The sequence below is a fragment of the Rhopalosiphum padi genome, chromosome 4, assembly GCF_020882245.1.
Source record: "Rhopalosiphum padi isolate XX-2018 chromosome 4, ASM2088224v1, whole genome shotgun sequence".
Lineage (NCBI taxonomy): Eukaryota > Metazoa > Arthropoda > Insecta > Hemiptera > Aphididae > Rhopalosiphum > Rhopalosiphum padi.
This window is the reverse complement of record NC_083600.1, coordinates 22,491,105-22,518,024: the sequence shown is the minus strand read 5'-3', so window position 1 is coordinate 22,518,024 and position 26,920 is coordinate 22,491,105. Positions and strand designations below refer to the sequence as shown.

General features: G+C 26.7%; 1 protein-coding gene across 1 annotated transcript in view; it reads right to left on the bottom strand.

Moving 5' to 3' along the window:
• LOC132930092 (uncharacterized) overlaps positions 1-26,920 on the bottom strand; it is a 42,586-nt gene extending 15,666 nt beyond the window's left edge. The window contains exon 1 of the mRNA XM_060995762.1: positions 26,443-26,920. Within this exon, the coding sequence (XP_060851745.1) occupies positions 26,443-26,533 (91 nt within the window). The 5' untranslated portion in view covers positions 26,534-26,920. The remainder of the gene's footprint in view (positions 1-26,442) is intronic.

The window sequence follows — 26,920 nt, the reverse complement described above, 5'->3', positions numbered from 1 at the left end:
TTATAATATACAGACGTTTTTTTTCATTGTTATTCGTGCGTATATTTATCTATTTATAACGAATCTGATGTTTTTATACAACGAATAAACTATTCGATACCAAAATCAGTTTTGTAAACGAAATTGAAAAATATTACGAAAAAAGTACAATTTATAAAAATAATAAGCAAACGAAACTCACTAATTATTTTTCAATAATAAATTAAATAGATAAATATGAAAAATATTAATCAGGTAATAATATTTGTAATTTGATAATTTATTTATTTTTTACAATAAAGGAAGAATAATTATGCAATTATGTAAATTTTATGATTATTTTTAATGATTTTAATTTAATTTTTTTTAATACAATATAGAATATAAAGTATATAATTATGTAAAAAAACAAAAAATATGTAATTCTATTAAAGAATTCCTCTATATCAAGAATTTATTTTGTTCCCCATATTATGACTTGTACGATATGGAAGTTTTACTGTATTATTAAAAATAATGGATCTGATTATACTGCAAATGAGAGTTATTTTAAAAAAAGTTGGATAATTATTAACTTCAAGCTAACCTCACATTCTGCATTACATTTGAAACTGTGGATGCAGATTTTTAAATTCAAGTTGAACTGTAATACGTGGTTATAATAGTAATCATAATATAGTATCAATTTGTTAGAATTCTTAAAACGTATTTTGTTTCCCCGATTCATATACCTTTAGATACATGAGTTACACGAAATATGTTTTAATGAATGTGATTTCAGTTAATAATATATACTAATCGCATTACAATGAAACAATTTTTATTATAAACGATATTCGACCGATTAATTCTACTCATAGATAGTGTCCATACATTATACAATACAACATCATACTATAGTGTACACAATATATACATATACAATATACATGTTATATTGACTATATCGTAGCAAGCTCAATAAATTCTAGACACAACATTTACATAATATATTATAATATATTTAGCTGGAGATAAACTTTTCGTGAGTAACGCGAATACAAGAAAGCCGCAATCCCTATAAAAAGTTTGACTACAAGAAATATGATTTTTAGTTTGTGAATATTGAATAGACGCCCATGGTCTGACCAAACGCTCACAATTCTTCCATGTACAACTCTACAATATAATATACGTTAAGTAAAAATAGTATTTGTACATAAATTATAAAAGAAACGTTTTCTATTTGGCGACATAATCTTTGAAACTGTGCGTGCAATACGTCAGTTCCATAGTCAAAAGCCCATAACTATTGGTAAATTAAAGTATGAAAATAACTATTAACATCATAATATTATTTATTTAATAACAAAAAATCACTAAATGAAAATTATGAAAAATATAATCATACACTTTAGCTATAGATATCTATGATATTATGATGAGCTATGCTATTAAAAGACTGACCATATTATTATATATTTTTTAGGACTTTCGCCTATGTATTCATCATACATTTAATTTTTTAAGTGTTATTTTTTCTTTGTATTTTAATAAATTTAATTAGGAGTATTAATGTTATTTAATATTGATAGGTATTTTGATGATTTTCAAAAAGCAATTGGAAACTAATTATGAAAATTGTTAATCATTATTTGAATTATTGTTTCCCATGGATCACCATAAATTGATAATTTATGTTAATTAGTAATGAGACAGAACTATAAATACAAATAAATTATACAACAGAACCATACAAATAGATAAAGTATATAATATATTATATCAATGTCTACGTTTGGGGTCTGTGCATGGCGGTATTGATAAAAACCACACACAAAACAAAAAAATATACCACAGAACTAAATTTCAACTATCATAGACAGCATCAAAAGAACTCGACGAAATTTAATATAAATATATATATATACGTTTAATGTGTATCCGATAAAAAAATACGTAACGCACTAGCAGCAATCTCACATTCAGTGAATTTCGTAAACGATAATTGTGATCTATGTTTGAACACAGAGAACAGTCAATACAAGATTTATAATTGGGCTCAAACCCGTTTACCATCGTATATAGAAGAACGTCTTCGTTAAAAATAAATAAATACAACGATCCTAATAGCAAACTTCCCGGTACACTTAAAAAACTTTAACGACGCGTTTATTGATTTATGAAATTTAATTAAACTTTTAGAAACGCTAATCAAAGAAGTACATTTATTTGACAAAATCATTTTAAATAATCGAGTTTTATTTCATTAAAAATAAATTAATTAAATAAATAATTCAGGTGTGCGTGTGTCCCAAATTCAATATTTATTTTGTATAGTTACGCTTTGGAATTGTCAATTATAATTATATAATGTAAATAATATCTTTGGAGAAACGGTCATATCAAAAACGTGTTCAGGATTAAAATTCAGAACAAGTTCGACTACAAGATTAATTTGCGTATAACATAATACAATTTTTTTTAATGAGATTTATAGTATATTTTTTTAAATCCTTTGTATTTTTCAATATAGTTTGAAGCTAATAATTATGTATACTAATATTAATAGCTATTTATAAATAATTGTTAAATTTTTATTTATTAAATTTATTTATTGTATTTTTGATTTTGATGAACTCCTCAAAAATATAAAGATATTGCAATACCTTGCAATGACTCCGAGCTTAATTCGCTTTCGATTTAAACCAACGCTAAATTATAAAGGCGTGTAGTAGTCATAGATATCGGTAAACATGTCATGATTCTTCCCATAGTCGAAAAACTTTTTTCTGTCGATATCGAACTTACTGGTATAACCATCTCGCGTTCAATAACTAATTTAATTTCATCAAATAAATATCCTTAATCGAATATTTCTTTGTAAAAATCTATAACGTTTTTACATCTGCTCTACATATTTTTCGATAATCGACTTAACTCACTACTTTATTAGATACATATTTATCCTCTTTGTAATAATAATAATAATAATAATGTATACTTATTATAATAAAACAAAATAATCACTTAAAGCATTATTTAATGACAGATCAAATACTCATGTTATTGTAGTTGAAATACTAGAACAAATATTTTGTTAGAATCACAACATGGACTATAGACTTTTGTTTATATTTAATTATTTAAAAATTTTTATTTTATTTTACAATTTTTTAAAGTACTTATATAATATTCTTATAATATAATATATAGGACAGGTTTTAATTTTTAATGTTTATCATATTATACCTAATGATACGATTGTTTACTATTCACGGATGCATATTTTTCCTAGAACCACAGAGGGTCGCTGATTAATTTTACGTTCCTCAGTTTTATTTATAGATAATTGTTTACGGTACAAAATAATATGAATTGTACTCATTACGCACGGGCACGGCCATACGGATACCTGTGCATTACGCCGCTGTATTCACATTTGAAATTCAGTGTTCGGCGTGATTAATGCAAAAAATATTGGCAAGTGGGTACGGCTGTGAAGTACATTAAGTGTCGAGTGGGTAACTATTATGGGTGTGTTAAATTTGAATTAAACGATATATTATTGTATACGAAAAAAGGATTTTGAGTGGAGACGGTCTGTCTGCAATCTATATCACTAAGTATATTTCGCCATTTTTTTTTTTTTTATATAACTATTAAAGTCATTTATTTTAAGACACTTTTAATATTAGATACAGTAGAGTGATATCATTTTCTTCCGAAAATATTGCATTTATTATATTACTAGTAGTTAATTATTATAATAATAGTATACAAAATGTATATCATATTATATCAACTTATAATTCGAGATTTAATATTATATTTTGTAAATACCGTAAAACGATAAAAAAAAAAAAATGTTTTTAGTATAAATATAATGTAAGTAGCATGTATTTGTATGTTCACGGCATTTTTTGGCACAGAGTTTTTTTTTTAGTTTAATTGGGAATATACCGCTCAAAACCATTTTTTTCCGTGTAACTCAAAATGATAATGATTTTAAAATGTCATCCTCACATACCCAAATTTAAACTTTAAATGCATATAAAAATAATCATTTTTACCTATATATTTTATAGATTTTATGGTTTAAGTATGAAATACTTCCGTTGAATCATTTATTAAATTTTTAAAACGTAAATAAAAAACAATTTTTTTTTTTATAAATTTCTAACTACAAAAATAGTTTGCAATTTTAAGTGATTTTGCTGAATTCTGTCTAAGATCTAACCTAAAATATATATAAAAAATAATTGTTTCTATGTTTTTTATTTTATTTTTATTTTTATATAAATATAGAAATAACTTGTTTGGGATATTGTATTATATTTTTAACAACTTTGATCAAGTGAATTTTTGTTATAAACATCTATAAAAAAAAAAACTAAAACAAATTGAAAAAATTATATTTGTCAAACAATTTTTTTAATTACGCCACTATAATATGAACATTTTATCAAAACTGAATGTATCTCTGTCTATTTTTTTTTAAATACCATTATAAAAAAAAATAATTTGGGAATAATTAGTTATTATACTGGTTAATATCTGTTTTTGTATTCATTTTAAAAATATTGTGACTACTCGTATACATTTCGATATTTTTTAATTGGAAAATGGATTATTTATTGGGAACCTTTTATTACATTTTCAAGCACATTTACCAGTTCATACATTTTCATCGAAATTTATAAAAAAAAAAAATTAATTTTCTATAGATAGCTTAAAATAAATCAAAATATCTTTAAAATTATACCATAGAATATAGAAAATGATCATATAAATACTTGGTGAAAGTTTCATGTCTGTGGTTTTTTTGTTTTTGAATTAAAATAAAATAAATAAATCAATTTAATCAAAAACTGGTTTAGCGTAAAAATTCTCGTTTTTCCTTAATTTTTGTTTGTTTTTTTTTTCAATTATAAAATATATACAATACCCTCAATGTTGAAAATTAAAGCATTTTAACAATTATTTATTGTATACACAGATTGTTCTGTTTATAATTTAAAATATATAAATCTTGGTTTTAATTTTAATATACCTACATGTTTTAGTTATATTTAAGGACTCAAAATCATTTAATTTTAAAATACTTCAGTATAGTGTTTTATTTTAGCTAAAACTGGTTAAGAGTATCATAAACTATACATGTATGATGGATTATTGAGGTGTACAGGTGTGCCATTGCAATGGATAATTAAATTGCTATGTGGATCTGTTTGGCTCACTAAGGGATGTGTAAGTATAATAGTTTTCGTTGAGTGATTGTTTTAAAAAGTAAAAATTAACGTCGAGAGGCTTTACACATATATCTAAGTTTAATGCTTATATGAGTAGGTACACTACTCATTTATCAATCAAAGAACATTTATAAACGACGATATAATATTATACTATACACGTGTATCGTTTCATAGAGCGACGGTTTTAGTCATATTTTAGGCGCAGTGTATTACATTAAACCTGGCACGTTTTTGAATTGTAATATTTATGCACTGTATAATAATTATATAATTTATACGTCGGTATACTACTTGCGTTCTACAAAACATAGTCCGCATGCCATATAATATATCTGTGTGTGTATGTGTTGTGTGTAAAGGAGCGCTCAGAATTAAAATAAATTATGCATAAAATATACACGTAAAAACGCTTTTACAACACATTGCAAATTATAAACACAGTATGATCAAAATTTAACTGATTAAATGCATTTATTTGTTTATTAACGACAATCTATAATTTTAAATTTGTTATCAAAATAAAAACACTGATTCACAATATTTTGATGTGTCATGTATGTATATCAAACAGTTTTTTTTTATTATCATGTATAAGTATTTTAAATTTACAGTTTAGATGTGCTCTCGTGACAATAATACATTCACAATACATTTTTGGTACACACCTGACCGCCGCAGATAATACTCTGCTTTTGATAATACAATTTAAATTAGAAAATATTATTATGTTGACATGAAAAATAAAATAACCACCACGATGTCTTAGAGTGTTGTCCATTTAAACGGGTAACTACTCTGGATAGTATTTTATAGGTATAACTATACACTGAAGAGTTGCAGTTATTAAATTATAATATAGGTATACGGCGAACAGCTTGTTATAACAACGTGAGTTAAATTATTATTATTATTATTATTATTATTCGTCGTGAAATCTAATCGTCTTTGCCGAGCGCCGTGCCTGCAAATCTGTAGTCTTTGAAGTCAACCGAAACTTTTGACTTTGGGTGTGTGTGTGTGTGTGTGTGTGTGTGTATAAAAACTACGAATAACAAAGACGACGATGGGGCGAAATAATAATAAAACTAAATTATTGCGCGCGCGCGTACATATACTCGTAACAATAACATGCGAACAGTAGGCGTGCGCATATACGCATCGACATTGAATTTTACGTTAATACGATTTTGCCATAATTTTCGCGCGTCAGTGTATTCTAAAGTAAAAGTACAAATAACAATATTATAATAATAAACATAATATAATTAGCCTGCAGAGCAAACATTCGCCAGGGTTAGGTGGTTAACCAATGCGTGTGTTTGCAGCGAAAGTTTTCAATCATAATTCATAATAATATACAATATAAGGACCCAAAATTTAGGGTAATAGCAAGTTACGTTTACCCCAAGTGAATGGTCGGATGAATAATTAATTTCATCATTGGAATATTGTGATATTATTATTATTATTATTATTATTATTATTATTATTATCAACAGCATCATCATCGACGTTGTTGTTGCACGTATGTAATCGAAAACTCGACGAATGGGTCCCGTCTCAAGTGAATTATTTGAGACGTGCGTACATTTCGAGATCACTAAAAGAGCTATTATATGTGGCACTTACATTTTTATTATATGATATTTATGTCACGATTATGTAAGGATTGTATACCTAATAATAGCACGCGATGTTAATAACCAATTCGATGGAAAGTCAACTTCCGTGGTTTGTAAACACCGCTACTCTGCTGCAGTGTGTATATTTTAATTTTTATTGGAGAATTAAAATCAAATATAAATACGTTTACCAAAACTTAGATCAAGCATAGAAAGTATTTACTTTTATCTGAACGAATAATAGTATAAACACCTTTTGCTAGGATAATAATAATTTATCTGATTTGAATGACATTTTATAGTAATGTATAGTCCGTGCTATAATTGTTACAATACTGCACTTGCATCGGTGGGAAAGCCGACAACCAAGTCTATAAAAGATTGAATCTTGTATTGGTAGACAGTGTAGTACTTAGTATTTAAACATATCTTAAATGTATCTTAACGATTTGTCTTAAGCTAATCAAACGTCTAATTGCTGTCTTTATTTATATATATAAATGTACTATGGTACTGTTTACATATAATTTACCTAATTTAAATAATATATCTACAACGTATAATCACGTATAATAACGTAAAATGTATTTCAGACAGTGTTCGTTTCTGATTTGAATCGAAACCTACGTTATGCATATAAATTCTATACTCACTGTATGATGATATTATTACAATATTGGGTCATTATCGTGCAAAGGGTCTATTTCATCGAAAAGCGAAATAGGATTCGTGATTTATAGGTTGTACATTATTGATGTTATTATAATTCAATTATCTGTACAATAATGTATATTATGTGACACGTGAGAAAGGAAATGGGAAATGTAGATAGGAAAAAGTCTATGTATTCAATAATGATCAAATAAATATGGTCAAAGTAGATATGAAGTGTTAAAATTAGTATACACAAATTTGATTAAATAGAATAGTATTTCATTTTAATGAAAGAAGAAAAAAACAATTATTTTAACACATATCTATGAAATATAATATTATTCTTTTGTATACACTAGTGGAAAATTATACTGTCCACCGTTATATGCAGTTAATTATTATTACATTACAGTGGTTCTTAACGTTTGTCGGTTGTTTTTTGTTTAATAATTACATTATTTGATTAAATTTGCATTGCAAGCACATGATTTTGACTACAGTATAATAATACTTTGCTTGGGTATTTTCTCACTATTACTCGAGCATTGTATGTAATATTGGCGCTGGAAAATTATCATTTTCGACTCGTTTATATTAAACGAGCAATGTGAACAATAACAGGACTTTCTACTTTTTTCGTTGCATATGTATATAATATATAACGACGGTTGGTCCATACATAGCTCCTAAAAAGGTTGCGTATAGGTATTGTTTATGTTGTACACATGTTGCAACGTTTAGTAATCCACATAGTTACAGAGTTATTTTACTTTTTTAATTCATAAGTCTTTGTCATTGGTTTTAAATAGTTATTTTCTCAAGTTTCATTATATGAAACATTTAATATTAGTTTAATACGTTTAAATAAATAATCAAAATATAATATTTGTAATCGATAAATTAAAATTTAAGTGTAATTATGTATATAGCTATAAGGTATTATTAAACGATTATATAATATACTAATCATTATTATTAATTAAAAAAAACAATAGTATCTATGCTTACATATAGATGACGCATTGATCATGTGTCGAGTCGGTATTATTCGTTTATCGCAAAGGGTTTCACAAGTAACAACACACGTTTTCCGCGGAGATCGTCTCAAAAATAATATAATTTTTAATAATAGACTATATTATCTAAAAAACAAATCAAAATAATCAAAAAAAAAATTCCGGTAAATTATATTTACTATTGTTTTGATATTATATTTTTGTTGCGAAACTGTGGGCAGTAGAATACTAAAAATGTAATTTTTGTGTAAATATATGTATATTCTATTCTATTCATACGAGATTATTATGAAAACATTTAAACTTATAACAGAAAAACAAATTTTACGAACAAAAATCATCGGTATATATGTTACATTGTCACGAAACATTTATATTATCATCGTAGAAAAATGATAAACATTGTAACTCTATACAAAAAAAAAAAAGTCTTTATAAATCAGTGCCAGCTATAAATTGCGTATATTCGAAAGAATTGCCGCTATAATATACGTTTTTGTATTATAAATGGTTTTTATTTTGTACAAAAGATAAGGTGTAATGAAGTGTCTTTTGTTGTAATTTATATAGTATGTATACCTATATTATACAAATGTATGCTTGCGCTTTTTATTTTATTTCACATTTCATTGCGATTTGCAATAATGAGAATTGTTGATACAGATAAATAGAAATTTAACAAAGCATGTCATTTATATCTGATATTGAAACAAAATAATTGCGAACGTTATGCCTTCCAAATATAGCTATTTCAAATACGGCACTATAGGTTTGGTATGTGTATTACGTTTTGTAATCAAAATGGTTCAGATAACGAAAAAAGCAACTTTAAATAAATTTATTTTTTTTAAATTTTGGAAAATTTAAAACAGATCTACTGCATGAATACAATATACTATTATTATTATTATTATGTTTGCGGCGTACAACTTTTTACATAATATAATATAGAATATTTTCTTTAGGCTCAGAATATCTTTTAAAAACATTATAAGTCTTCTCAACTGTTTTAATATTATGTAATATAAAATAATACTAGTAAAAATAAATTATACAAATTCAAATAGTATGGAAAAGCCGTATTAACAAAGAATCATTAGACCTTGTGGTTTACATACCCATTTAACCGACATAAATTATTAGGTGAGTGTTTCATTTAAAATATATTTTCATAACCTTGATCAATAAATTGCATTAGAACTTATAGGTTTTTAATATTAATTTTAGTTAATATTATTTCTAATTTTACTTTATATTGATTATTGTTTATTGACAATTTATATAGTGCTTACTACTGAGTAATGATAATTTTTTTTTTATACCTAATATTTATATTACCATAATATCATAATATTATTTATATTATTTTTATGTCTAAATATTATAATGTTGGTCGTTGGCACTTATATGGCATACATTAAATAATATTTAATATCATATCATATATTATATAATCTACGACACGCTAATTTTAACGGACGTTAGTAATCGCAGTTTATCTTTATGGTATTGGATCTATTTGTTTGCAAACAAGGCAATACACGTGTTGTTTTGGAAATGGATATTACAGCCCTGAAAATAATTACAACTGTTGGATACTTCTTTTTAAAATTATTATATAATAAATAGTTCTAGATAAATGTTTTTTTTTTTATCGCTTACACGCGTAGTATTATTATATCATATAATAACGTCGGTAATGATCTAAAAAACAATTTATAATAATAGTGTGTATCGTCGTCGTATCGAATCGTATTTTATTCGATTATACGATGCGACTAGCCATACAAGTGGTATTGTATTTTCAAAACTGTAATATAATCATAATTATTGATGTTGAACATTCACAGGTATATTCGTATTATTATTATTATTATTATACCGTCATTCCGTTTGAGAAAACATAATGTCATTGTACGCGTCATTTAAACGACGTTTCACAAATACACAGATAAACCGATTTGAACACATACGCATATGTTTTCCGACTTGTTCCTCGTGTTTCTATTACTTCACTCGGTGGTGTTCTTGCAAACTAGTAACACAGTTACGTTGTTACGTAGCACTTAGTACTGGCTTACCCAAAAGTTCACTTCGCTTAAAATAGGGTCATTAATCCGCCTTGCGACGCGCGCAGCATCGAGGAGTGTTACGCAAACGGGAAAATTGACACCCTCGATCGTCGTGCGGCACGCGTGAAGCTATATCAAAGGCTGAATCAAATATTCACTGTGCTATTGCATAAAATGTTATTTATTATTAATATTTAATAAACAGCGACTGTAAACGTTGTAAATTTTAATTATTGGCGATTACGAGACGACGGGTATGCGCAGTTAAGGAATATATAATATACTATGATATGTACATATTATAATATTATTATAAAACAGCATATTCGGTCGTGATATACAATACAATTATAACAGATAAACTTGATCCTTATAAAAGCTCAAATTTAAAAACCCGTAGAAGTAACTGTAGTCTACAATTGGTATACCGTATCTCATCATTGAGTAAATCGCTCTAAAAAGTAATTCATCGCTTGAGAAAAATTGTTATCTTTACGTTTGAATATTATATCTAATTTTGTTAAAACATGAATATGGATACACATTACGATTAATTTCTTATTTAAATTCTAGTAAGATTTTTTTAACATCCCAACATTTTATATATCAAAGTATTTTCAAATAAAAAACCCTTTTAATAGTTAAAGTTTTGTTTTTCTGCTATTGAAATTGTCTTCGAATACAAAAATTAAATTAATATAAAAAAAAACATATGTATCATAGTAAGACTTTCGTTGGTCCAATCAGAATCTAAACTCGAATATAATACAATGTTATTAATATAAAAAATAAAAATATATCCATCCAAGCGTGTGTTTATACTTTATGTCACACAAATGATAACGGTAGTTTGAATCTTTTATTACTCACAGTGTTTTAATACTATTACATAGAAAAATACATAAAAAAAAATATTAAATTTTATAATCTTTAAGCAAACGAATGGACATGTATAATAGGTAGGATGTATAGGCATGTATAGGAGAATATGTTAAAAATATAGTTTTTCGGTGCACTATTATGACAAAATATATATTTTTAGTATCTATTACAACAATGTATATATTTATACTTATATTGCATACACTATGGCTTATGATAAATTTATATGAAGTCATTAACATCGAGACGTAAAACACACATAGTTAAAATTGGCCACAGTCGCATTATAATAATTAAGCTTGTTATAATATAATTATAAAAGGTATGCGTGTATAAAAATTAAAAACTAATCAATCATCATGCTTTAATATCGTGTTGTTTCAGGTGGAATATTTTATTTATGTCTAATTTAATTTTTGGCTACGGTTTATGTTAATGTATTCTTGGTCGAGGTCTTACCGAACAGTAAACACTACTATTATGCAGTTTTAATTTAATTTAATTGTTTTAATCGTCTGCGGATGTTAAATTCATTTTATAATGTTAAACAATTATTATAATATGTACGTAATATTGTTAATTCATATATGTAATAACATGAGTATAATTACTATAGATTATAATATTATATTTTGTTCTAGGTAGTTTAGGGCGTAAATAATAAAGTAAAAGGAAATTACCGCCGAGGTAGATTTAGGATACCTAGTTAAATGTATATTATTATGTTAAAAGTATGCTATTTTCACGATTTTGAAACGAACCCAAAACATTAATAATAATTATAGATAAAACCAGCCATGCCATTGTTTTATTTTGTATACTGCACGCTCTTCGAATTCATACAACGTAGTGGGTACGAATTATATAGGTGATATTATGATCAATTTACAATTTCTTCAATACAACGAATTGATTTTTATAACTTTAAAATTATAACATTCGTTTATTCATGGAAAGTTTTTTTTTACGTGATTGATGACTCGTAACGTTTTATTCTGTAAGATTAATAATATTGTATAAATTGTTCGTTAAATTAACTTTGAATGAGAATATTAAAATTTAAATGAAATTGGCACCGTTCAAGTGGGTACTTGAAAAACAAAAAAACTTTTGAATAAAACACAATTGTTTATTCTATCATTGATGATTCGTAATAATATTAACTCACTAAAAAATCTACGTAAAGTTCGTTATTCGCTTTTCTTTATTTTCAAGTTATATTATAATAATATAGTCATTAGGTAAATGTAAGTTAATTTTAAAAATATTATGTGGTTTGACTTAGGTTATTTTCATTAATAAATTTCATAAAAGTAAGTGCCAGCCCAATAAAATAGTTTAATAATTAATTAATCTGATTCTGAACAAATTTAGCGCACACCATATCAGCGATTCCGTTTTAGCGAATAATAATAAACGCACACATTAATTACGCGCAAGATAAGACAGTGCATCGTGTTTACTAAAATATACTACTTTGATTTAACATAATAATAAATACAATAAAATACCAAATTAAAATCATGTTAAAAATATTGTCATTGCTCAATATACGTACAATTTATTATAATATTAATCACTTATTGAAAATAAAATTGTGGGCAATTCCTTGTAAGTGTTCATTGAGTGGTCGGTTTTGGAAATCATCGTATATAATATGCAACATATTGTCTATATCTTTTTGATTTAATTTTTTTTTTTTTGGTAGTACATCTCCAGCAATTCGTTTTTCGATAGTTATCTTATTAATATTTTCTTCTTTTTTAAATAAATTAATACATTTTCATTTATTAGGATGTGTGGACACTATAAAATCAGAAAACTCATTATGCCAATCTTCAATATTGTTATTGGTTTTTAGGAAATCATCTTTCAAATAAATAAACAATCCTATATATCAGTTGCTACTAAGAAAGATATTCATATTGTTCTCCTATCTAAGCTTCCAATCCAAGTACTATCGAAGTATAAAATTAGCGATTACAGTTTTTCATTTTTTTTTTTTTTATATACAATTTATTTTGTAAAAGACCTTCAAAGTTTTCTACTGCCTTTTCTATTGAAATGAAGGCAAGGACAATTAATTTTCTCATTTATAGATTAAGTATATGGTCACTACAATATTGAGTCGACAAAACTATATTTTTGAATATGTCTCCATATTGCTTAACTTAACTAAAAAAAAAAAATGTGCAATTTTTGTTCTTGGAAATTCAGTTTCAATAGAATTCATTATTGCTTTTTCGAAGTCAACCAAAGTGAAGTTGGATTTAAATCTAGTTTTACTAATTTTAAATCACGGAACATTGTAGCATAATAAGTGTATTATTTTTGCCCTGTTACAAAATGTATTATGCAAACGATATAAGGTATGACATTAGAAAACTCAATTGTATGTAAGTACAATATATATATATATTTGGTAAATTAAATTTGGACATGATGAAAATGTACCGTCAGAAAACTAGACACTAGTGTTTGCAATAATCTGTTTATGACTATAATTGTTGTATACTAATAATATATTGTTATCTTTTTGAATTGTTATATATTGCAAAGAAATTCTCTGTTAGATTATGAACTGTATTTTGTATACTACCTATAATATAATTCTACACTATGACGTTGCACTACAATTGATGTTGTACTCAATTATACTAGTTTTGTACGATTATCTCGATTATATAGGTACCAATAGTTGATAACTACTGCGGCAGCTGTTGCACCTATTTGATACTGCGGAAATTATTTCGATTAGATATGAATAGATTTTTAAATTTAATATTTGTCGAGGTAAATCGTCGCGTGCTAAAATGTCGTAAACGCGTAATTGTCGTGAGCTGTAATTACCACGCCCAATTAATGTTTGCTGTTGAAATTACCGCGCACAATTGACGGTACGCCGATTTATCCAAACATTGTCAAGATTATTTTGTAATAACAAAATTATGTTTATTGCTTACACATTTTTAATCATTACTATATTGTTTGTATTTTTGTCCAATTACTAACTAATTCGAAAAATGTATTTATTCATAATATACATTGTACGACGTACGTATACCATCTGTGTTCAATTTTCAATCTATATTAGGCACATAATAATATAATATGTACTATAATATCAAACTTATTTTAAATGTTTGCTAGCCCAAAATAGTATGTTTTCCGGAAAAAAAAAATGAAAAAACACTTAGATATTCACTCAATTCACTATATTATTATCATGATTATTTAAAATATTGTGTACATAACTTGACATGCACTTAAATCGTGTGTGTAAAGTAAAGAAGCTTTATCATAATATTTAGAGGTTCTTGGAGAGCTAAAGCGCATACCATAGGTCTAAGCAACCCCTTCACTCATCCCCCACCAGACTGTCCATGCGGCAAAAACTAAAATCCCGACTAGCTAGAAAAACGCATTCCAACGAATAAATTCTTTTTTATAATATTATAATACGTAGTCACGTGTATATATATATATATATATATATATATACTAATAAAATAGCACTATACACACATACGAATATTATATTAATATATATATATAATAACGCTGAAAAATGTAAATGGCTATATTGTGTATTTCACGAGTGCTTACGGATAGAAGGAGTTAGCGAGAAAGAGAAAAATGAAGAAGACGGTGGGTTAAAAATCTCTTAAGCGCATCAACCCGCGTTCTTATCATTTCGCGTATCTAGCTGCGGTTAAATGGATTCACATTCATCCCGCTGCCACCCCGCCGCTGTACAGTTCTCTCTTTCCGAGATCCGTTAATCTCCGGTCCGTGATCCGACCTATCCAGCTTCCCTACTCCGCGTGTCCTTTTTATCCTTCTCCACCACCACCGCTACCACCACCAACATTACTACCACTCCACAACCACCCCGTCTTACACTCGCCTTGTACCCATCTCTGCCGTCGTCATCGTCGCCATAATATCCTCACCCGCACTCCATTGGGTGTCATTCTTATCTGCCATTTTTAAGACTTAGCCAAACTAAGCCACAGGATACCGCCGGTTCCCACACCTTGAGAAAATATTATGTACCACATGCCCGTGGTCGCGGAGAGATGACTAGGTTATATCGTTATTGTCATCATCGTTACCATCACGTTCAGTTATAGTCTATAGTAGTGGTGGAATCGGCATAAACAAAAATAATATAATAATATACGAACTGACTAGGGTTTTGTTTTATTCCTCAAATAACCGATGGGAAACAATATGCGAAACTGATTAAACTGTCATAATTATGGACTTTGCAAATTTGATTATAATTTTAATAAAACAAAATATCTTATTATTATGAATCAATACGTTGTTAAAGTAGTGTAGTTTATTGCGTTTTCATCATACTGTATAATACGAGTATACTCATTAAGAGTATCATGCAAAAGCAAAACGTTGTTTAATATCTAATTACAAGGCATTTCAATTACATGTTTCTACTCTATAGTTTCAGTTTTTATCGTTTCGTCTATGTATCCAAAGATCGTTATGCACAAAGTACAATACAATACATGCATTAGGTATATATATTATGTGCATACAACAATATGAAATGTTATATAATATTTTCATATAAGTCTGTGCATGTCATCAACTGCATATAAGTACATTATTTTACTTTATGAACATTCAGATATTTCCAACAAAACTTCCCGTTTTTCCCAGACCATATATAAAATGTAATATGCCACGTCGATTTCGTTGTAACATCGACAAAGGGATAAAGTAATATATGGAATTTACCTTTGTAATATGAAAAAAAATGCAAATATTGGAAAATAAAATAAAATAATGAAGTGTATTCGAATTTCCTATAACATAAGAGCTTGTCCTTTGAACTGTGTTAATATGCGGATTCAGTGAAACTTCCAGTTAATTGTTATTAACTATACAAATAGTAAAATGTTCGATTTATTATACATTAGATATTCACTACACATGTTGTGTATGTTATATTTTATGTACATATATTATGCAGTATAGATATATGGTGGCGTTTTTTTTTTATATACATCAAATAATAATATAAAAATTACGGAATTCTTTTAGTTTAAGTTTTTATTTACACAAGTGTACTTGTTATGTTGTAAAAATTTAATAAATAATAATACTTCCACTCAAAACACATAGTTGTTTTGAAATCGCATATTTTGTTAGAAAAATAATTTTCAAAGGTGTGCACATATAATATATTACGTATATACATGTTGCATCTATAAAAGGTTATATTTTTATATCGTATTAATGTTTAATGCGTGTTATTTATGCGCTTTAAGAATGATTTTTTTAACATGATCTAAAAAATATTGGATTATCTTTACCGTTAGTATTCTACACAAATATGATATTATTTTTTTCGATCATAGTTACTTCGTAAATTGTTTTAATTTCAACGTCATGTCTTCTCCTTCCTCGTGATTTATAATTATTATGAAATATTAAAATACGATTACATTCAAAATCAACAAAACGTATTACACAACAGTTTCTGCGAAATATAAAACTTTATTTCACGATCGGTCCAAATCTGATGTTTTTATTATTATTATGCAAGACGTAAATTTAAGTCTTATACCGCAATATGTGAATAACTTTTGAAAACCTTCAACACAATATTATTGAACGTGATTATGCGCACGAATTACGCGTTGGTACTGTGTTCCCCGAGACATTATTAATTTAAATTAATATATGAATATATACTATAATAACTAAATATATCATATGGTTATCGCAACAAAGTGAATAATTTCATTAAGCAACAGTGTTTTCAGTTAAAGTTAATATATAAACAAAAGATGGAACATACATTCTGTAAATGTCAGATAGCTGCAGAGTGATTACCGTTCGCATTCGATACTGATATTAAATAAATACGCATACACGATTTAATATGTGTATACGCATGTACGGCGTACATAATATATTATATTTTATTACTTTATGCTAATATCCAGTAAATTGAAAAATGCACTTCACCTAAGAAAACGTTCATTTATTTTATTTTTTTTAACAATTTCCTGAATCGTGTCTGTACCTATAAATTATGTATAAAATATAATATACAAGCCAAAGTTGTCGAATAACACCCAATAAAATAATGTAAAAACGAAATAATAATAATGTAAACAACATTGTGTAATATAATACGAGTACCTACGGCAAAATGGGAAAAATTATATTAAATTACACAAAACAATATAACAATATAATGCTGCACTCGTCTGTATAAAATAATATATTAAATTTATATTGACAATGTAAAAATATTACGCATATTATTATATATTATGTTTTATCGTTTAAGACATTAATTGCGTTGTTGTTACTTATTAGCCAAGTATAATACTGTACAATAAATTATTTAAAATCGCAGAAAAAGTAATATTTTCGTTTTTGCTTTTATTTTTTTATCATACTCGTATACGAGTACATCTCTTTGAAGTTTTGGTTCTTTCTGTAAGATTTTTATCTTAAATAAATAATACGATTTATTTTAAGTAATGCATTTATTTCCATCTACGGTGGGTTTTAGATGATATGAAAAGTTAGTTTTCAAGGTTGGGTAAATTAATTTTCCTTTAAAAAAATTATTTATAACTTAAATTGATTAGTAATAAATTTGATGAAAACATTTATTATGTTCTACATAAAACGATAATCGAAACGCTACAGCGTGATTTGTATGAAGTTATTATTTTTTTATGAGTGACATTCATTTCTATTTCTAAAGAATATGTTAGCATAGCTGTGTTTATAATGGAGCTTAATATTTAACGCTTCATTTTTAAAAATCTATAATAAATCGTAAAAAGCTCGTTAAAGGTGTATTCTCGACTACTTTTTTTTAAAATTTTTCGTTTCATGTGAATGTGTAAGTTTATCTATACTTACCTATTTCGTAAGTAAAAAAAACCTGCATCGAAGACGTAAAACACTTAATATTGTTCAGAAAAGTTGTGAGTGAAGAATCCAAATCTTAATGATTTTATTTTACTGCAAGGATCTAACATAATATTTCAATATTATTACAACGATTTAATAAAATACAAATAATTACATCGCCTATATAATTGATGATAAGCTCAATGTATGTAATGTACATGTAAGTATATGGATGTAATTGAAAGCGTTTGCGCGAATCAAACCAGCAACCGTAAGTTTTTGTTTTATATGAACGTTCTTCGTTTACATTATAATAACAATATTGCTTATATTTTCGCCAGCTTGCTATAAAACGGATAATTGTTTGTTTGTTATTTTGAATGTTGTACTTATTTATCGTCTATACATTTTTCCGTTTACTCGTATCGTATAGGTATATAAGTCTAATAATGTCTTTGCCATCGAGTAATAGGTAAATATATTAGTCTAACACTGATCGTGATAAGTATTAACATTGATTCTCAACGATCGAAACAAGGTTTATACAATGAACTATATGTAGTTTTCTTCATATATATATATATACGTATAAAGGCCAATGGAATTCGTTTAATAATAAAGCCCGAAATCGATTACCTGTATTTTACGGTCTTGGCAATGTGCTGCAGATTGGCGTTACTCTGTAGGTTAATTAAATGTTCGAGAGTCGATGTTTGTATACTACATATATATATATATCGCATTATGTGGCAAGAGTTTGCAGGTAGTTTGTTTGTGTGTTATATCTCCATAAAAAATAAGTTAAATATTCAAGAATAATTGTGATATTAAAATCCTTATTTGCTCACTCTTATTTGCCTGATAGTAAGATCGAGGTGCTAAGGCGATAAATTTGTTTAAATAATTTTATTAATAAATAACAATGATAATAATATTTATTTTTGTTATATGTTGAATATGCAGAATATCAAATGAGAAATAAAAAAGTTTAATACCTATTTGTATTGATTATTCTTCAATACTATCTACATTCATAAGCTCATTAAAAATATCAACACCAATACATCATACCAAAATAATTGTAAATACATTTTATTAAAACCGAACTAAATATAAATAATATTAATTATGTTAATTTATAATTGTATGATACAATATAAATTGTAAGTATTACGATAAATTATATGAATAAGTATTAATTATATTAAAACAATTACAATGTCAAACAGATCTTCATTTAAGCTATATCTATACAAATTTTTATTCGATTTTATAAATGAATTAGTGTTTTAAAAAAAATATAAAATACAATACTATTTACTACGTTGTTTTTTTGCAATTTATGTATTCTTTAATTGAAAAACTAAATTATTCAATATAATAAATGTGTTGATGATTACTAATATTAGGTCATTATTTAGATTGCATTTCGTGTACACTGACACATTAATACACTATACATAGTTATATTAAATTGCTATATAGTAAATAATCTGTTGCTCAAATATTATTGATAGTATAACTGAACTACTGACAAGTGAATAATGCAGATATCGTATTATTTATTATCAACCAAGAAATATTTTTTTTTAAATAATAATAACAACAATGCGCCAATAGTTGGCTGATCGTAATATTAATCAATCCAATATAGAGCATAGACAGTTGTGGAAATAAATAAATTTGTAGAGTAAAATTAACTCATTTTTTTTTTTATTTTAAAATCAAATACCTTAACATCTATACAAATATTTGTTCTTAAATACCATTATTATAATTATTATTAATAATATAATTAATTACTTAATACATTTTGGAAATACCATTTTGTTTAAATGCGAGTCATGACAACAAAATTAATAGAAATAATGAGTGTAGCCGTTTATTCATTTTTTTTTTTTTTGGTTCGTTGCATTTGATTCAGAGTAGGTATAACAACAAGATCGAATTTGATGTTCAAAATAAATGATGTGATTTCAAATAGTATGATTGATGAATACGATTAATATCATGCTGATGACGTTTCGTTTACCGTAACGTATTGTACGCAACAGTAAATAAACATAGACTAATATGTGTACAAGAAATTACACGGTAAAAAACATTTGGAAATGTCGTTCCAAATCAAGTAGATTTTATTATTGTACGGATCGCGCATTATTCAACATTTAAACGGTACATGAGTTATTATTGTATTCATGCAGCATATGTAGATATATGTGATATAAGCTGACGTTTCGAGTTATTTTAATGTCAACCAAAAACGTATTACCACGAATTCGAGAAACAAGAGAAAAGCGAGATAGAAACAGTTGAGAGAATTAAATACGTTTTTCTTTGAAAATAATACGTTTTAGACTTGTAGAGTATTAGTTCTCAAACAGAATGAATCCATTTATTTCAGTGGGACTTACATTTATTTTGTAAATATGGTTTAAAAACATGAAATTCACAATTATATGTGTAGTATAGATTGTTATGTACAGTGCCGTAGGTACTATTAACTATATAAGTTGTGTATTGAAGCTTATCGAACTACTAATAATAATGAAAAGAAAAACATATGATTAAAACTAGAAATAATCACGACACTAACTTATAAAAAATCTCACATATACGGGCAATCGGCCAGTTACCTTTCACCATCCATACATCGGAGATGAGCGTCATACGTAAGTTATACGATCGTTGTAGCCATTTTATGTATAAAAAAATATTCTATTATATTTTACTTCAAGAATATACGATTATTAAGATATGAATCACATTTAAAACTTAAAAAGGATATAATTGAAATAAGTATTATGTTAAATTGTTTTGGATATAAAATTAATACAGAAAAACCTCTGAATAGCGGTCATACTCGGTCACCAAAAATTTTGTCCACTATTCAGAGGGGTTACATTTTTTAAATTCATAAAGATTTTATAATATTGATAAAATAGTGAAATACATATATAAACAAATATTACTGTTAACATTTAAAATCAAATATAGTACCAATAACACTCAGTTTCCTTTTGAAGAAATTAAAAGATAAAAAGGTGGGCATGTGTCGAGTGGACCATTATAATGGAATTAATTGTTATATAATTTTATATGAAATTTTGGTAGATCAACTAAAAGAGTATAGATATAAAGAATTTTATATTCAATTTAGAATCGAAAAAATGTTATCAGCATTTAAAGAAAAAATATTGAAAATCTCAAATGTTTATAAATAGCTCAAAAAGAAAATGTTTAGAAAATTATTTTACATGTTGCAAATCCTAACGTAAATATTTTGTGAAAATTTCAAGTATCTAGTCGTTTTTAAATTATATTAAAAAAAGAAAATCGATTTAGTCAAATATTGGTTTTGCGTAAAAGTTCCCGCTACAATTGGCTTCCACTATTTGAATTTTTTTACATTGAAAAATAATGAAAATGTACCCACCCTATGAAATCGTCCGTTTTTAGAGGACGTTTCACTGTTTATTATTTTACCTTGTTGTTTCCATTACTATATTATATATATATATATTATAATAATAAAAATATTATAGATAAAATATATAAAATATTTTATTATATAATATATAAAAATAGAAATATTTAAAAACAAAAAATGAGTATCAGAAAATACAACATGTTAATATTTTGTATACCAACGCATACGTTATGCGTATTATTATTAACTATACAGCCAAGCTTATCCCAAAATACAGAAAGAAAATAACAGTGATATTGGTGTGTATGAATGTGTGTTTATGAAAGAGAAAGAGAGAGAGCAAGAGAGCTGTGATGAAATAATATTAATTTCAACAATTATCCGTGTGCAGTTACAATCACAGAAGGTAAAGAAAAGGGATATTAGATTACTACGATATAAAATATATTATAACGAAAAACTCATTTGACAATTATTTAACAGTCATATAAGGTGTTTAACTGTAATATATCCTCATGTAAGCACATACATACCCGCTTAAAATTGTACAAAGATAAACTCTGTACAAATTTGTTCAAATTTTCCGAAAACACGAAAACAGAATAATAATAATATTTATGTCTTTTATTTCAGTTAAAACTAATAATATACTATACATAATATTTTTAATAACAAGTGTGTACCATAAATGTATAACATAATCCAATTATTTTCCAAAAAATATTATTAAAAACCTTTTCAGCGACACGGACACTATATTGTTACAATAACAATAACAATATGATATAGTATAATTATGTGACTATAGATCATTTCAGTACCTATACAATAAAATGTATACCACTACTAAGCTGAGATATATTTACTTATTGATTGACTGTTCTGGTTTTTGTTTTAGGTACGAGTATATTGTGCGTGTGTCACAAATCAACCATCGCAGTACTAATACTTATCACCGTTCTATACTAGAAAAGTATATCATTAAATGTAAATACGCTATTGAGTAACACATTTGTATACACGATATACCTAATCTATAATAATGGGACAACATACTTTTCTATTAAGTATACATTATTATACACGCAGATTATTCGTCCGTATAATAATAAATTACAATATATATTGGTTATCGCCGTAATCTGCACTACAGTTTTTTTGTTTTTTTTTTTTTTTTTAGTACTAAAACGTTCAATAATAATATTCATTTTTATATAGGTAGTTATTTGTTTCGGGCATGTATGTAACGGGTTTCGCATAATATGCAGCGATTCGCATATATAATAATGGTCGTTATGTTTTGAATCGCTCAACTATAGATAGTGCAAAATATATACATCGTAAAATCGAACACATCAGTGTAAACTAGCTCCTGCTACACAACGACACATGAAATAAGATAACAAAAAAATAAAAAACTAAGAGCCGTAGTCTAAAATATAATATTGCATGTATATGGTTATTTTAATGTGTTTTTTTCTTTTACTCGTAGATTTTCGTTCAGTTTACGAATCTATTTTTTCACTTGTGAAAATGCCGTGATTTATAACGAAAGATAATAATAAAATATGTTATTATTGTATCATGTTATATTTAACTCCCTCATCGCACATTAAAATTATTTACTTTACGTCGATGCTACATACCTAATTCAGTATATAAAAAGAATATTTCTGTAACCCGATAAACAAGCGTCGAAGGTATACTAGTCATTTATAATAAATAATTATATCGATAAGTCTGTCGCTGTTTAAAAGCAGTTTCTACATTTCGGAGAACAATATTTACGAATCTTGTGTCACACGCAAATACTAACATACGGTCAATGGTCATAAGAATGAGATTTTGGTATTTTCGAGTGAAATTTAAAATATGACATCGACTACGAAACTATGACACGTCAACGTTTGTATTATATTATTATATTAAATTGTAACGTTAAACGGAGTCTAAAATTAAGGGAATATAATATTTTATTCCTAAAAAAATACTGCATGTGGTTATAACGCAACTATAAATTAATGCGCTTAAAGGGAAATAATAATATAATTTTAAAATCCTTGTTAAAATTTACACCACACCCTTTGTATATACTTGAACGAGTTTTGTAAAAATATATACAGAGGGAAAAAATATTATAATTAAAATATTTTAGTGAGGAGTTTTTATTTTCATATTATTATATATTTGAACTACCGGCGACGGTTATATTGGATTCTGCAAAGCGGACAAACGGGTCTATATATATATATATATGTATACCATTATTTTATTATTTTTAAATGGTTTTAATTTTTGATAAATAGACTTATTCTCAATCGTTATCCATGAAATCACTAAGTATATCGGTGAACAAATGTTAAGTCATAATACAGTGATTTTTTTTTTTTAATACTTGTGATTTAAACTTTGAAGTCTTCACTTCACACTTATCTGCAGTTTAGTTATATGTCACGCTCTAGTGCACAACGCACGTTATATATTATACGTATTCTGCCTTTAGACAATTAATACAAAACGAATCATTTTTAAACCATTCCAAAGAAAATAAAAACTGATGACATAATATTATTTTATAATAATAAATATAAAAAACAGAGAAGACAAATATATTTATTTTTAAATTAACTGTGATATCAGTGAATTATAAAATTTATAATATATTTATACATATTGTTATGTTATCATGTTAATTTGTATCATTCCTATAATTATATATTAAATGCTTAATTTTTATTCTTCGTAGATTTAACTTTGTATTTATTATGCATTTTCAGGGAACCTATTTTCTTTTTTATTTAATTTTAACTTTGAGTGGAACGAGAGTTATTCAAAAAAAAAAAAAATAATAACTATATAATTCAATAATTAATACAATTTCAACCAGTCTGTGAAGTGTAACGTTTATTTAATAACTGAAAAAAAGAAAAAAAGGAATATAATAACGTTCTAATAGTATAATTATATCATGAATGAATTAATTATTTATACATTTTAATTTCTATTATTATGCAGCTATTAAATATAGGTATTTCGTACCAAAAAAAAAAAAAATAGCACAATTTTCGTCTAAAACAGATTTAATAATAGTAAAAATATAAAAATGTAGTGGTTATACATAATAATATAATTTCTTATCCTCGTATAGTGCAACTGCATATATTACATTATTAACATTAAGTGTTGAAGTGCACACAAAACGATTCAGATTGTCTACGGCTACCTATAATATTCGTCCCTCAGATGTGTCCACTTGAGCTCGTCTGTAATAAATACCCTTAAAGCATCCACTAGAATCGAGAAGAGTGTACTAATCGTGACGCGCGAAAGTGGAGAATTTATCGCGAAAAGTGGTTATTACGAGCAAAGATGTGCATAATAATATAATAATAATGTGTGATAAAATTATATATGTATAAGCACTCAGTGTGTGTGAGTATGTATGTGTATATTTATTATTTATATATGTACTGCATTTAAAAGTGTGATTTTCCTGAATCGGCTGAAGTCTTCGACATATATAATCTTGTTTTACTAAAATTATACAGGCGTTTATTCATGAAATTGTTAAAATACTTAACAAATTTTTAATATTATGAAGTTAATATAATACATTTTTAATAATATTACATTATTAGTTTTTGGATACTATAATCTGTTGAAATCCTTGTAGTAGTCGAAATTATTTCATTATCGAATGGGACATACCCCGAAACCCGTACACCCACAATTATTATTGTATATACATGCTCACACACACACACATATACACACACACACATTCACACGCACACACACATTATATACCGTTATTTCATTGTACCAGCGGTAATTTTTATTTAAAAAATTAAAATTTTGGCTATAAATTAAGAGTGGATTCTGAAAGTTGTTATTTTTTTTTCCCCAGATGATAATATGGTTTTTTGTCAGTATTGTTCCTTATTGTCATGCCACACAAGACGTCATATTATGTCCAACAATAATATTTATATATTATAATTGTGTCACACAAACGTACAATGGGTTGGCAATGTAGAAGGTTTATAGGATGATAATTGTATTGTATTGAGCGGAGTTTATAACTATAATATTATTTCAAGTTGATCAAACTAGGAATATATTATTGTAAAAAAAAAAATCGCTGTATATGTATATAAAACCTAAGTACTTATATTATTATTTTGTGTAAGCATATTTCAGATTATGAATGTGATGTATAATATTATGACAACCAAAATTGCCAGTCATATTATAGAAAATTATAGAATAACTAATTTTTTTTTTTAATATTATAGATAGACAATAAGCTTACGTGCACATGAAATATTAATAATATTAAAAATTGCTTAAATCAAAAGCAAAATTATCATTAATCAAATGTATGAATGCAAACTTGATAACATAATATTATATTAGGTAAAGACAGTAAGTATATTTTACACATTTGGACACCATTTGAATTCTACACAACTGTAATTTAATTATTCGATTAGTTTTTGATGATAGCTATTTTTTTCTTACTAGATTTATTTTAATCATATATTTAAAAATTATATTTGTCTTTCTTCGATTTGTATGATTGATAGACTCCATTCGTTCGAGACTTAGGGGTAATAGAGATAGATGAGAATATTAAATAATAACACTCACCCGAAATCAGAGCCAATAACACTGCGATCAGACAAATTAAGGCGACAGCCCGAGGTCTCCTAGCCGTCGGGGTCGTCCGAGGCGGCTCCATCCGAGGCGGCCGGTTTCCGCGCGGCGGACACCGCTCGAGTGTTCGGTCACCGCGACAGACACTGAACGGATGCGTTAACACTATATTATTACGATAACGGACGTGACCACCATTAATCAGGTATTTGGTTACCTATGCGTATACGGTCGCGCAAAATATAATCAAAAAACGATTACAAAAAAAATAAATAAACACAACCAAATTACGAAGATCGTGTGCCACGTTATCCGGTATGTGTGGGTGTGTGCATGTGTGATCGCGATCGTATTCGGTTACGTACGGTACAGTCGGTGTTAACGTTTGCGCTTTCAGTACGGTCGCCGACGTGGTACTGACTGAAGCAGCAACGGCAGTGGTGGCAATTCGAGCGCCCCTCGTCTGTGCGCT